Source organism: Bubalus bubalis, chromosome X, assembly GCF_019923935.1.
Source record: "Bubalus bubalis isolate 160015118507 breed Murrah chromosome X, NDDB_SH_1, whole genome shotgun sequence".
Taxonomy (NCBI): domain Eukaryota; kingdom Metazoa; phylum Chordata; class Mammalia; order Artiodactyla; family Bovidae; genus Bubalus; species Bubalus bubalis.
This window is the reverse complement of record NC_059181.1, coordinates 48,432,505-48,445,005: the sequence shown is the minus strand read 5'-3', so window position 1 is coordinate 48,445,005 and position 12,501 is coordinate 48,432,505. Positions and strand designations below refer to the sequence as shown.

At 38.9% G+C, this 12,501-nt stretch overlaps 1 protein-coding gene across 4 annotated transcripts in view; it reads right to left on the bottom strand.

Annotated features, from left to right (window-relative positions):
* The window catches only part of HEPH (hephaestin), a 134,774-nt gene that overhangs the window by 115,109 nt on the left and 7,164 nt on the right, over positions 1 to 12,501 (bottom strand). For all 4 annotated transcript variants that reach the window (XM_025276020.2, XM_025276018.2, XM_025276019.2 and 1 more), the window contains 6 exons: positions 10,747 to 10,991; positions 9,610 to 9,822; positions 8,725 to 8,907; positions 7,024 to 7,278; positions 5,451 to 5,619; positions 4,152 to 4,288 (listed from right to left, as the gene is read on the bottom strand). In XM_025276020.2, coding sequence (XP_025131805.1) covers positions 4,152 to 4,288; positions 5,451 to 5,619; positions 7,024 to 7,278; positions 8,725 to 8,907; positions 9,610 to 9,822; positions 10,747 to 10,991 — 1,202 coding nt within the window. The remainder of the gene's footprint in view (positions 1 to 4,151; positions 4,289 to 5,450; positions 5,620 to 7,023; positions 7,279 to 8,724; positions 8,908 to 9,609; positions 9,823 to 10,746; positions 10,992 to 12,501) is intronic.

Below are 12,501 nucleotides of genomic sequence, written 5' to 3'. Positions count from 1 at the left end.
CTTGGGGGGAAAAAAACAAACTGGAAGATGTTACATGTCCTGATTTTAAAACTTACTACAAAGCTACAGTAATCAAACCAGTGTGGTAGTAGCATAAGGACGACAGATATATAGACCAATGGAATAGCATATAGAGCCCAGAAATAAATCCTCACAGATATGAGGACAACTTTTGAAACAAATGGTATTGAGAAAACTGAATTACATATGCAAAAGAGTGGCTGTACCTTTACCTAACATCATATGCAAAAAAATTAACTAAAAATGGATCAAAGCTCTAAATTTGCCTAAAACAATACAACTGTTTATAAACATGGCAAAATCTTCATGACACTGGATTTGGCAATGATTTCTTGGCTATGACACGAAAGGCACAGGTAATTAAAAAATACTGTATTTCATAAAAAAACATTAAATGTGTATCAAGAGACACTACCAACAGGGTCTACCTGGTGGATTAGTGGTTAAGATTCCACACTTCCAAGTCAGGGGTGCAGGTTCAACCCCTGGTTGGGGAGCTAAGATCCTACATGCCATGAAACACAGCCAAGGGAAAAAAAAAGGAAGAAGAAGAAGAACAGTACCAACAGAGTGAAAAGGCAGTCCACAGAATGAGAGAAAATACTTGCAAATCATATATGACAAGGGATTAATATCCAGAATATATAGAGAACTCCTAAAACTCAACAACAAAAAAAATAATTCAAATAAAGATGCACAAGGGACTTGAATAGACATTTTTCCAAAGAAGATATACAAACAGTCAGTGGGCACATGGAAAGATGCTCAACATCACTAATCATCAGGAAAATGCAAGTCAAAACTGCAATGAGCTATCTCCTCATACCTATTAGGATAGATCATATGAGAAAAATAAGTGTTGCCAAGGATGTATAGAAATTGGGACACTTGTGCACTGCTGGTGCGAGTGTAAAATGGTGCAGTTACTGTGGAAAACACCATGGCAGTTCCTCAAATAAAACTAGAGCTACCATAAGATCCAGCAATTTCATTTCTGTGTATATACCCAAAGCAATTGAAAGTATGTCTCAAAGAAACATTTGTGTACCCATATCCATAGCAACATTATTCCCAACAGCTAAAATGTGGAAGCAAACCAACTGTTCACTAATAAACAAATGAATAAGTTTAGCAAAACTTATATACCTACAGTGCAAATTCTACAATATACTACAACATGGCTAGACCTTAAGGATATTATACTAAGTGAAATGTCAGACACAAAAAGACAAATATTGTATAATTCCACTTATATGAGGTACTTAAGGTAATCAAAATCATAGAGACCGAAGGTATTAATAGAATGGTGATTGACAAGGGTTGGGGGGATAATAGGTAATAATTTGTTAATTGGTACAGTGTTTCAGTTTTACAAGATGGAAAGAGTATGGAAATGGATGGTGGTGATGGCTGTGCAATGTTATGAATATATTTAATACCATTAATACTTTAAAATGATTAAGATGGTAAATTTTATGCTAAACATATTTTGCCACAATAAAATATTGAAGGGAAAAAAAAGACTGGGGACCTATCCTGAATACCAGCTAATGATAGCTCTTTTATACTTACCACTCACTCTCTTTTCCAAACCAAGGTGTGTTTCTGCTCCTTATTATCTCCCTATCCAGCTAATGAAACACCAAAGTGGTGTAATACACATGTAATGGAAGGTCTAGAGGAGAGAGGTGAGAGGCGGCAGAAAAGGGATTTGAATAAATGATGGCTGAAAAATACCCATATGTGATGAAAGTATAAACGCACATATTCAAGAAGTTCAAAGAACCCAACACAGAAGAAACATAAAGATGCCAACGGACATCACAGTCAGTTGATGAAAACTGGAGTTAAAGAGAACAATTGTTGGGAATTCCCTAGTGGCCAAGTGGCTGGGAGTCTGCCTTCCAATTCAGGGAGTGAAGGTTCAGTCCCTTGTCGGGAAACTGAGATCCCCCATGATGTGTGGCCCGGTCAAAAAAAAAATTTTTTTTAATTGAGCAATTGTAAAATGCCTGGAGAAAAAAGGACAGGACACACCCACAGAGCAAAAAATTACAATATACTTCTGGTCAGAAACTATGCAAACTATAGGACAGCAGAATGATGCTGTTAAGTTACAAAAGAAAATAAAGAACCTCCCCTGCCCCACAGCTTGGAGTTCAATTGCCTGTCAAAAACATCTTTCAAAAATGAAACCAAAAAGGACTTCACAAAAGCAAAATCAGAGAGAGTTCCTGCCTTCAGGAAACATTGAAGGAAGTTTGGGGACAGCAGGAAAACACCACTCTGGAAATGAAAGGTTCTGGAAATGGTGAATGCATGGGTGAATATGAAAGATTTTTGTCTTTATTTTAAAATTCTTTAAAAAGGTAATAAACTGCTTTAAACCAAACTAATGACAGCATACCTTGGGTTAAGATCTACTTAGAAGTAAAGTGCTATAGTAGTACTTAAGTATGAATCTATAAAAATAGTTGAAGAGACTTGTGTTGTCTGAGTCAGAGATGTGGGATGACTTGTATCTATAGCAGCTACATGATGAAAAGTGTCTGTGTTATGGATCTGTACATGTGCTCATGTTCTGAGTGTTCTCCATGTCCACACCATTTTCCTCCTTTCTCTGTATGCCCAGAGGGAGTGCACTGCTTCCTAGGATTTCTGCTTAGGTTTGGAGAGGCGAGGTGTGTGTCACCCCTGCCTCTCTCCTGCTGGCACACATCTGGGGGTGTCTGTCCATGTGGCTGAAGCTCCTATGTTCACCACAGACCCTCCCCCTGCTCATCAGACATAAGGGTGTTGTTAACTGCTTCTGGGGACTTCACCATCCCTGGTTGATTTTCTTAATTCTAGGCACACTTGTGTAAATAGTTTGTTTATTACATATTCTTGAGTTAATAATTTTGAGCATAATGTTTGTTACAAATGATGAACGTTTGACCTAATTTTGAGTATCAGTTACTGGTCCATGGGGCATAGGCTGACATCTTTTGAGATTTCTCACACTCAAGATCAGTATTTTCTCTTTGTGTTTTAATAATTCAGTAAAAAATTATAAATTCTTTGTGTGTTTTGTTCTGTTTTGCTGCAAACACAAATGACTCTGGAGATTGTTACCATCTGCTCCATATGCCGGTGGTCTTACAGCAATAGACTGAACATCATGAGGTCTTTGTGCTACCTCTGGGTTGGTTGACCTTACAAGAAAGCATTATTATTTTTGTTAAATATGTATGGGCAAGAAAAAGGTAACTCATTGCTGAGTGAAGAAAGAAAGGAATAATGTACTGTACTTCTCTGTACTCTTATTTTAAAAACTTGTGCTGTGCAATTAAAATACTCTTATTCCAAAAAAAAAAAAAAAAAAGAAAGAAAGAAAGAAAGAAACACCAATTGTCCATTATCAGATCTCAGAAAATCAACTGGTAAATACCTAACCCCAGAACGTGGTCTATTATATTATTTCATTTTCAAAATTTTCTCCCATTTAATCTATCTTGTTGCCTGGCTCTATGAATGTGTTGGGTGTGTGAATAAGCCACACCCAACCTTCCTATACTATTTCAGTGCTATACTGTACTTTAGGCTTTTTAGCTACCTTCCTTAGGTCAGGCCCTAAGCTTTGTTCTGCATTCCTCACCATAGCAACCATGTCTACATGTCATGCCATTTGCTCCTGGTCCCATATTTCCAAGATCCTGAACAGTCTTACTGCCTTAAATAGCCTGTCAGGAATATACCTAGAGAATAATGTTTAACAGTATGATCTGTACAGTACTGCTATGAGAAGATGTTCAATGTAAAAAAAAAAAAAAAAAGGTTTCAGTAGTCAAATATATATAAGAAATGATGTATATTTTACTCCCATCATGGAGATTCATGATAAACAAAAATAAATCCACAGCTCTGGGAAGCCCTGCACCAAAGAATACTATTTGACTAGGTTTAACTTAGTGTTTTGCAGACATTTTCAGACCCATAACCCTTTTCCACAAAACACTACTCTCTTGGGACTCATTCTGAGAAATGTTGGTCTACAGCATGTTTCTGAGTAGCCACCAGGCTCCAGTTTTTAAGGCCTCCCCAATTCTCTGGCTCTAGTCAATTAAATTCATAAGTTAAGAATTCCTCACCCAGAATTCCAAGATGCTTATCCTCCTCCAGCTGCACCTTTTCCTGGAATGTCTCATCTTGGAAGGCTTCATATCGAACTTTCCAGTAAGTGCCCCCAATTCGGATGGAGCTCTTCTGGAAGAATTTATCTGAGCCACTGGCATATAAGGAGGCAAATATCAAATTATTTAGCCATATATCAAATAAACTCCTGTTGCACACTTGTTCTTATCAAGTTATGGATCTTTGTTTAGGAAGGACCTCAGAGATCATCCAGGTTAACATCCATCTAGTGAAGGTATCTCCTCTGGCAAAATACAAATTAATGATACATAGCTTCTGCTTCAGCCTTTTCAAGATCAGGGAACTCATTTTCAGAGAAAATAATTCCTCTTACTGTTGGATAGTTTTTACGATTGGAGTTCTTTATAGTAGGCTGAAATCTTCTTGCTTGTAAGTTCTAGATGCTGGGATCAGTTCTATTCTCCAGAGTTATGTAGTCTTATATCTGTCCTTAATCATCCTCAGGTACTCTAAATCCTTTCTACCCTTAGTATCTTTCATTTAAAAATGAAAGTGCACTAACTTAGAAAGACTAGTTGTAGATTCTTAGAAGTCATGCTGACACCCAAGTGCCTACTTTCCTATATTTTCTGCAGATTCATTCTATTATTTCCTACTGGAGAATAAACATGATTTGATGTTCTATAGTATTTTCCATAAACTCTCTTAGTCATCTATCAAGTGCATCTTTTAAAAAGACCTGGAATCACTGAAAGCCCAGTGAGTCAGTGTAACTTAAGGCCCAGCAACTGATTAGGGCACCAACCTTCTACTCTATCTTGCCCATATCTGAGTCATGGATGAAGCATGAAAATTTGGAGAAATTCCTCAAAAAGGAGGGACATGGAATGACCATAAGGCAGGTTCCTTCCCCTCTTCTTGTACTTTTCAGAGTACATTTTACACTTCAGCTTAAATGTGTCCTTCAGACTATGGTAAAGAAAGAAAGGAGCAACATGATAAATAAATGGTAAATTAGAATTGAAGAAATGTCATTTTAAATTACATGACCCCATCTTGGCCTTCTTTTCTACTTGGAACCCTGGCTGGGAATATTTCAGATGACCATACAAAAAGCTTTATAACTCTCCAAGAGCAGGCACTCCTGTAGGGTCACGAGAATTTGATTAATAGTTGTGCCATTAACTCCAGACAATGATTATGATCCCCAAGTGAAGTGACAGATTTCTGAGAGGGAGTAATAGGTGTTTGTGGGTAGACTAAGGAGTAGAGAGAGGAAACACATTACTTCTTACCTGCCTGGCTCCCTCAAGTTCTTTCCCGTACTCCCATCATGCCCCATAGGGCCATAGTCCCATTGAATCTCATGGGCCTCAATGAAGTACTGCCGGACTTTGCCTGTGAGTAAGTTCACGGGAGGTGCCGTGGAGCAAGACTTGACCTTGTAGAGTGCTTGCATGCCATCTGGAGGAAAAACATCAGGGCTGGCTCCTTTCTACCCAATACATCTTTTACCCAGGTGACTCATCTTCCTCCTTATCCTAATGTTTCCCACTTTCTCCCTTCACTAGGCTCTTTACCCCTCCCTCTAAATGAGCTACTTTCTCTCACTCCTAAAGAGCCTGACTGGGAGACAGGGAGTGCAAGTGGGAATTCAAGTATCTCCCACCTGCTTATCACTACTAACTCATTTATCAGAACTTTATTCTTGCCTCTGCAAAATGCTTACACTGTAGCAACATCACAGAAATTGAAATCAAAATACCCGAATTCCAAGTCCAAGCCTTATCACTATCTATAGGAATTTAGGCAAGTCATTTCCTAGATCTGAGCTTAACCTCTGATTTGTAAATGGGGAGAATAGAGAAATGTACTACACTAGGCCCATGTGAGCATCAAATTTTAAAAAGAAAAGTGTTATTTGTAAAATGGGAAGCTTCCAAAGTAAAGGAACATCTACATATGAAGATGAAGCTCCACACTTGGGACTGTCAGTAAAGTGTAGATTCTAAGTAGTGTTTCCAAAAGTGGAGTTATTACATTGAGGCATAGTGGTAATAGATGATACTGTGTTATATTTGCTTAGCTATGTATAGAGGTCATTCAGGTACATTATCTCATTTGAGTCTCACAACATCCCAAGGAGATCTGAAATTTGAAATTAGAAATTTGAGCTATGAAGAAAGAGGAAATAAGGATATTCATTTTCATTGAATGTGTACTATCTGCTAGAACCTTTTTTGGGTGATTTACATATTTTAGTTACTTCCTTCAGTCCTCATAACTAGCCTGTGAAACAGACTTAATGTCCCCTTTTGCAGATGAAGTTTTCTTTCTAAGGATCAGAGAGGTTACATAACTTGCCCAAGATTACACAGCTAGTCAGAGGTAGAATTAAGATTTAAGTGCCTATCTTCCAACTGCACATTTGAGTGCTCATTTTCTTCTCTTGTATCCAGTCTTGGTCTCATCATTCCCTCATCTCTAAGCTTCAAAATCCCATTATTTCTCTGAAACATCTTTACAACTTTTTAAGGTGGGAATTATTATTGCAATCCTCAGATGAGGAAACATAGACACAAAAAATGTGACATGACTTACCAAAGGTTCACTCATCCATTCCTCTACTATCTTATGTTAGAGATGGGGAAGATAAAACCCAGAGAGCATGCCCAAGGTCAACCTGCAATTTAATGACTGAGCCAAGAAGGAACCTGGAATCCCAGAATTCTAATGTTTCATCGTTTACATCCAGTTATCTCACCTGAAAGACCAATCTTATGGCTCCAGGTCAGAAACCCAGGCTCCTGATAACCATCACTGCCACCTACCTCCTATATCTAAAGGATCAGAGATGTTGGATCTCACCTTGCAAATGACTATTCACTTGGCAGCTGATTAACCAGGTGCCAGGTTCCTGGGGCACCATCTCAGCACTCACAAAAGTGGCTGGAAAGATATGAGCCACATCAGTTCTATGACCTCGGATGGTCAGCATCTGTCCATGGAAGAAAACTGTGTGGACATCTACCTCATTGCCCATGCCAAACAAGTGCCAGGCCACACGTTTCTGTGCACACATACTTAGATCTGGCAAGTTTCCAAATACAAAGCCATTTATTGCTGCAAAATAAAACACAAAGAAAATATCAGAGTTAGGAAATGATAGCCCAAAGAGAGAAGCCTTACCATCTGATAATAATAATATGTAACACTTAGGTGAGGTTTCGAAGAGTAAACTGTGCTGACCATATGCATCATCTCATATAAATCTCACAAACAATCCTGGGAAATAGGCAGAATTCACTGGTATGGAAAAAAAATGTGAAAATCTAGGCTCAGAGAGGTAAAGTTATTAATACTTCTCTCCCAAAACCACAGAGGTATGAAGTGGTAGAGCCAGGATTTGAACGTAGCAATCTGAGGAAGCTTTCTAAGAAATGGAGTTTTATTTATAAGCCTTCTTTCCTTCTAGGCCAATTTCATTCTGAAATTTCCACAGGGAAATTGTCAAGTTAACTAATTGTCATTACAAGCAATTGGTATAAAACTCAAGAGAAATTTGAGCTGTCCAAACCATCTTTCACATATTCCCCTTGAGTTTTCACCTCCCCTTGGGACTCTGGTTTTGAGCCTACCTCTGTCACTATGTAAATCACTCCTATAATTAAATAAAAGCAAAAGCAACTTTTTTCATTTCTAAAATCCATTTTCTGTCCATGCCTTAGGACTTCTGTGCTTTTTGTTTCAAATTTAATTAAAATGGTTGTGGTGCTGTAGAAGACTCTTGAGAGTCCCTTGGACTGCAAGGAGATCCAACCAGTCCATCCTAAAGGAGATCAGTCCTGGGTGTTCATTGGAAGGACTGATGTTGAAGCTGAAATTCCAATACTTTGGCCACCTGATGCGAAGAGCTGACTCATTTGAAAAGACCCTGATGCTGGGAAAGATTGAGGGCAGGAGGAGAAGGGGACGACAGAGGATGAGATGGTTGGATGGCATCACCGACTTGATGGACATGGGTTTGGGTGGATTCTGGGAATTGGTGATGGACAGGGAGGCCTGGCGTGCTGCAGTTCATGGGGTCGCAAAGAGTCGGACATGACTGAGAGACTGAACTGAATTGAACTGAACACCCTTATGGGAACTCATTTCTTTTCTCTACAAAACATGTAATTTTTTCCAGTTTTCATCCTTTTTAGAACAAAGAAATGTTAACTACTTATATCATTGGGCAACCCTAGCCAGTGACTAAGCATAGAGTATATGACTTTGAAATTAACAACCCTGGGCTGTTCCATATTATAAGGCGAGGTACCTAATGGCAAGAGCATAGTCTATGAGGTCAGAGAGATTAGGGTTGGAATTTTAGCTGTGCTGTTTATTTTCTGTGTAATCCTACAGCCCTGGTTTACTCATGAGTGAAACATGGAAAAGCCGCCTACTACTCATGGTCCTCATGAGGATTAAAAAGAACCAGGTATGTGAAAACATTCACCAAATACTAGGCCCAGTGGAGAACCTCAATCAGTGTTCACTGTTATATGTGGTCAATTACTCCCAGCTCACCGTGCATCCTATTGCTCTTCTGAAAGTCCTCATCTTCTTTGTCCACTGAGGCAGGGTCTGAGCAGTAAGTGGCAATGTTCTCATTGATATGCCAGCTAAGATTCTCATCTATCACACTAAATAGGAGGAAGAAATCATTGTCCACATCCTGCCGCCGAGGAGGGAAGCTCCCATCCAGGGTTCCTATTGAAAGTAAGAAAAGAGCCTTTAAGAACCTTCTTTGTTTAGGAACAGTAAGCTGTAAGGGGTACTCACAAGTAAGAATAGAAAGAGTGGAGCCTTAAGAGTCCATCAGCAACAGAAAAGTAGATAGAACCTTCTGCTGCTAATTTCTATTTCCAAATTCCTTAGATAAAGTCACCAGTTCAGTTGAGCCTAGGACTTGAAGGTGAAGTACATAGAATCTAGAATAATTCCCTCCCATCATCCCTGCCTATGTCTTCAACTCAGGGCCTTAATCTGACCACAACACACAGGTCTTCAGGACTGACTATACCTTAAACATATCACATTTCCAACCAAACTTACAATCCTCCCCAAATTCTGATGGCTACACTTTCAATACTATTCAAAAAACTATTAATACACATTTATTCTTATGTAACTTGATTTTCATCATTACTAATTTGAGGTTTTTTTTAATGAAATAAGAAAAAAAAGTAGCAAAGTATTTTTTTTAATATTTTTGTTTGTTTGTTTGTTTTAAATAATTAAATAGAAAAAAATAGTGAAAAGGGAGTTTGGTAGAGTTTATTCCTGCTGAAAAATGGGGGTGTTAAATTAATGCTCTCCAGGCTGTTGCTCAATATGTAGGTGATTCAATTATATCACAGCTCCCTCTAGATATCCCAAATTGTATCTTCAGCTCACACTTGGGGCTTATACCTCTTTTACAGGTTATAAGGGGTCCAATGAGACCAGTAGCAATATCTCGTGGAGCATCTACATGAGAATGGTAGACCCAGGTGAGGCATGCTGGGTCAGCATCAGTGGGTGCATGGCCTTCTGGAATGGTCCAGTTGTAGATGTGGCTGCCTCCTGGGGGTACAGAATCATCAGCTTTCAACCAACCAGAGGAACCATCTGGATACAAAGAACCTAAAAATTGAAATTGCACATGCTCAGTCCCAGGGTGAGAGAGACCTAGCAGATAGAGAAATCAGGAGAGTGCTGACATATGAGATATCTAGTTTCAGTTTTGTGGAAGGTAGAGTTCTAAAGTTCAGCACAGTATTCCTCACAACCTGAGGAAGGCCAGATTCAGGTAATATCTAGTCAAGAACCCTAGACTATAAATCAACAGCTGGTTAAAAAGGTAGCAGCCCTTGGGGAAGGAGATATGGCCATTGAAAGTACTATACAGCTTAACCTAGTAATGCTCCAGTGCAAAGCCAATGACATGGAAGTAAGAGAGAATAAAAATTCCCTTCCTCTGAGCACTCACTTTGGAAAACAAAAAGCAGACAACCACAGAATTTCAGTCTGAAGGCAGCTCAATTATCAAATGGTCTACTTATGAAAGAGAAAACAGAGGGAAAATAACTTGTCCAAGATGATACAGGGAGTTAACAATCAAGTTAGGACCTTCTGATTTCTCTATTCCTCACTCACTGGTGTGTCCGTATTATAAACTGTTGGGCCTGGGATAGTGGGAGCTATGGATGAGTAAACCAATCTTTCTATTAAGAAGAAAATTCACAGAACACTCCTCTATTTCCAAAACAGTCAAATATTTTATGGGAATTCCATTCAAGTAATTTTTTGTGATAAAAGGTAAATTGAATCTCTACATTTTTAAAGAATAATTGAGGTTTAGAGATGGGCAGTGACTTGCCCAAAGTTACACAGTGTATGAATAGCAGAGCTGATAATGGTATCCATATTTTCTCTGGGGAGAGTAACTGGCACCTCAGTTCAAAAAAGAAGATTATCTTCATTCCCAGCTTCTCTCTCTCTCATAAGACAGTAAAGAAAAAGGGATATTTGTTGCAAGTAGGAGAAATAAAGGATGGGATATTTTACCTTCTGAGTTCTTTTCATAGAATACACCATGGGGATGGATGGTATAGGGACGAGTGGCAAAATTCTTCAAGTGGATAAGGATGACATCTCCCACCTCAGCCCTCAACACTGGCCCCAGGAAGCCCAACCAGGCTGGCTGGACCATTTCATCCATGTATGAGCCATCCTTGTATTCCTTGTAGATGGTCTTCTTGTAGCTGTTCCCTATTCGGTTCTTGTCAGACTTCAAGAAGCTAGCAGCTACTCTGGGAAGGAAGGAAAGAGAGACTCACATTTTTGCCTTTCTTCTAGAGGAAGCTGACCAAAAAGTGACCATTATTGTTTAGGGCAAAATAAGAAGAAATGGGATTGTACTGATCAAAATATTAAAGCCTTAGGCTAGGATCTGATTGTTAGACAATGAGAAGTATTAACTTAGAGTGTATGAATTTGCCGATATGCACTTTTAACCTACAAAATGGGTTCCTCAGGTGGGATAGTGGTAAAGAACCCTCCTGACAATACAGGAGACATAAGGGATGCAGGTTTGATCCAGGGTTGAGAAGATCCCCTTTAGGAGAGCATGGCAACACACTCCAGTATTCTTGCATGGAGAATCCCATGGACAGAGGAGCCTGGCGGATTATAATCCATGGGGTCACAAAGAGTCAGACATGACTGAAGCGATTTACCACTCATGCACACAACCTATAAAATAGGCAGATTCACTCACTACAGCCTAATATATAGTAGTGAGGAGGCAACCAACTATGAACTGACCCTTTTTAAGTGCTCAACTTCCTATCCAGTTGGCTTGACTTACTGTTATCCTGCTATATATGGGAAGTCTTACAGCATAATGGTTAAGATCATAAACTCTGGAGTCAGGAAGTTTCAATTAAATGCCAATATTGCCATTTCCCCTGAAGAAGGGCATGGCAACCCACTCCCATATTCTTGCCTGGAGAATCCCCATGGACAGAGGAGCCTGGTGGGCTACAGTCCATAGGATCACAAAGAGTCAGACACGACTGAAGTGACCTAGCATGCATGGATTGCCATTTTCAAATCTGTAGGACTTTTAACAGTTTACTTAACTTCTCTGAGTATAATTTCTCCATCTGTAAGATGGAGGCAATCATGGTACCAGCTGTTACTGGTGAAAAGAGTTTAGAAAAATGCTTGGGAAATAGTTATAGAAAAAAACCACAATGTTATGTATTACTTCATTGTATTGGAAATGGGGGATAACAAAGTTATCCTTCAAGGATACTTTTAATCCAGATTCTGTGACTCCAAAACTAGGTAATTAGAAAGATCGTTCATCAAAAAAAAGGATGACTTTTTCTTACTCAAATTCTTCCTAGAGAACTCTGAGATGTTACTGTCAACTTTGGAAAACTCTGATGCTTTGGAGAGACAACATGATTCCTGATCACAAAAGATTTTTTAATACATTAATTTTTTTCAGCTGATATTTCTGGAATGCATGCAGAGCTCTAAGATCAAGAAAATTTATTCCTGTAGGATCTGTGAGAGGCTGAATGGCGAGAGGAGTACCAACTTTGTATCCACATTACCCAGGTTCAAATCCTAAATTTTCCATTTACTGTTGGACTTGGGGAAGTCATTTGATCTCCCTCAGCCTCAGTTTTCTCATCTGTAAGATGAGAATATTCATATTCACCTCCTAGTTTCTATAAGAATTAGGTGAGACAAAGTATATAAATTTCTAATATGGTGCCTGTTACAAAATGTTATATAAGTGATAGCTAT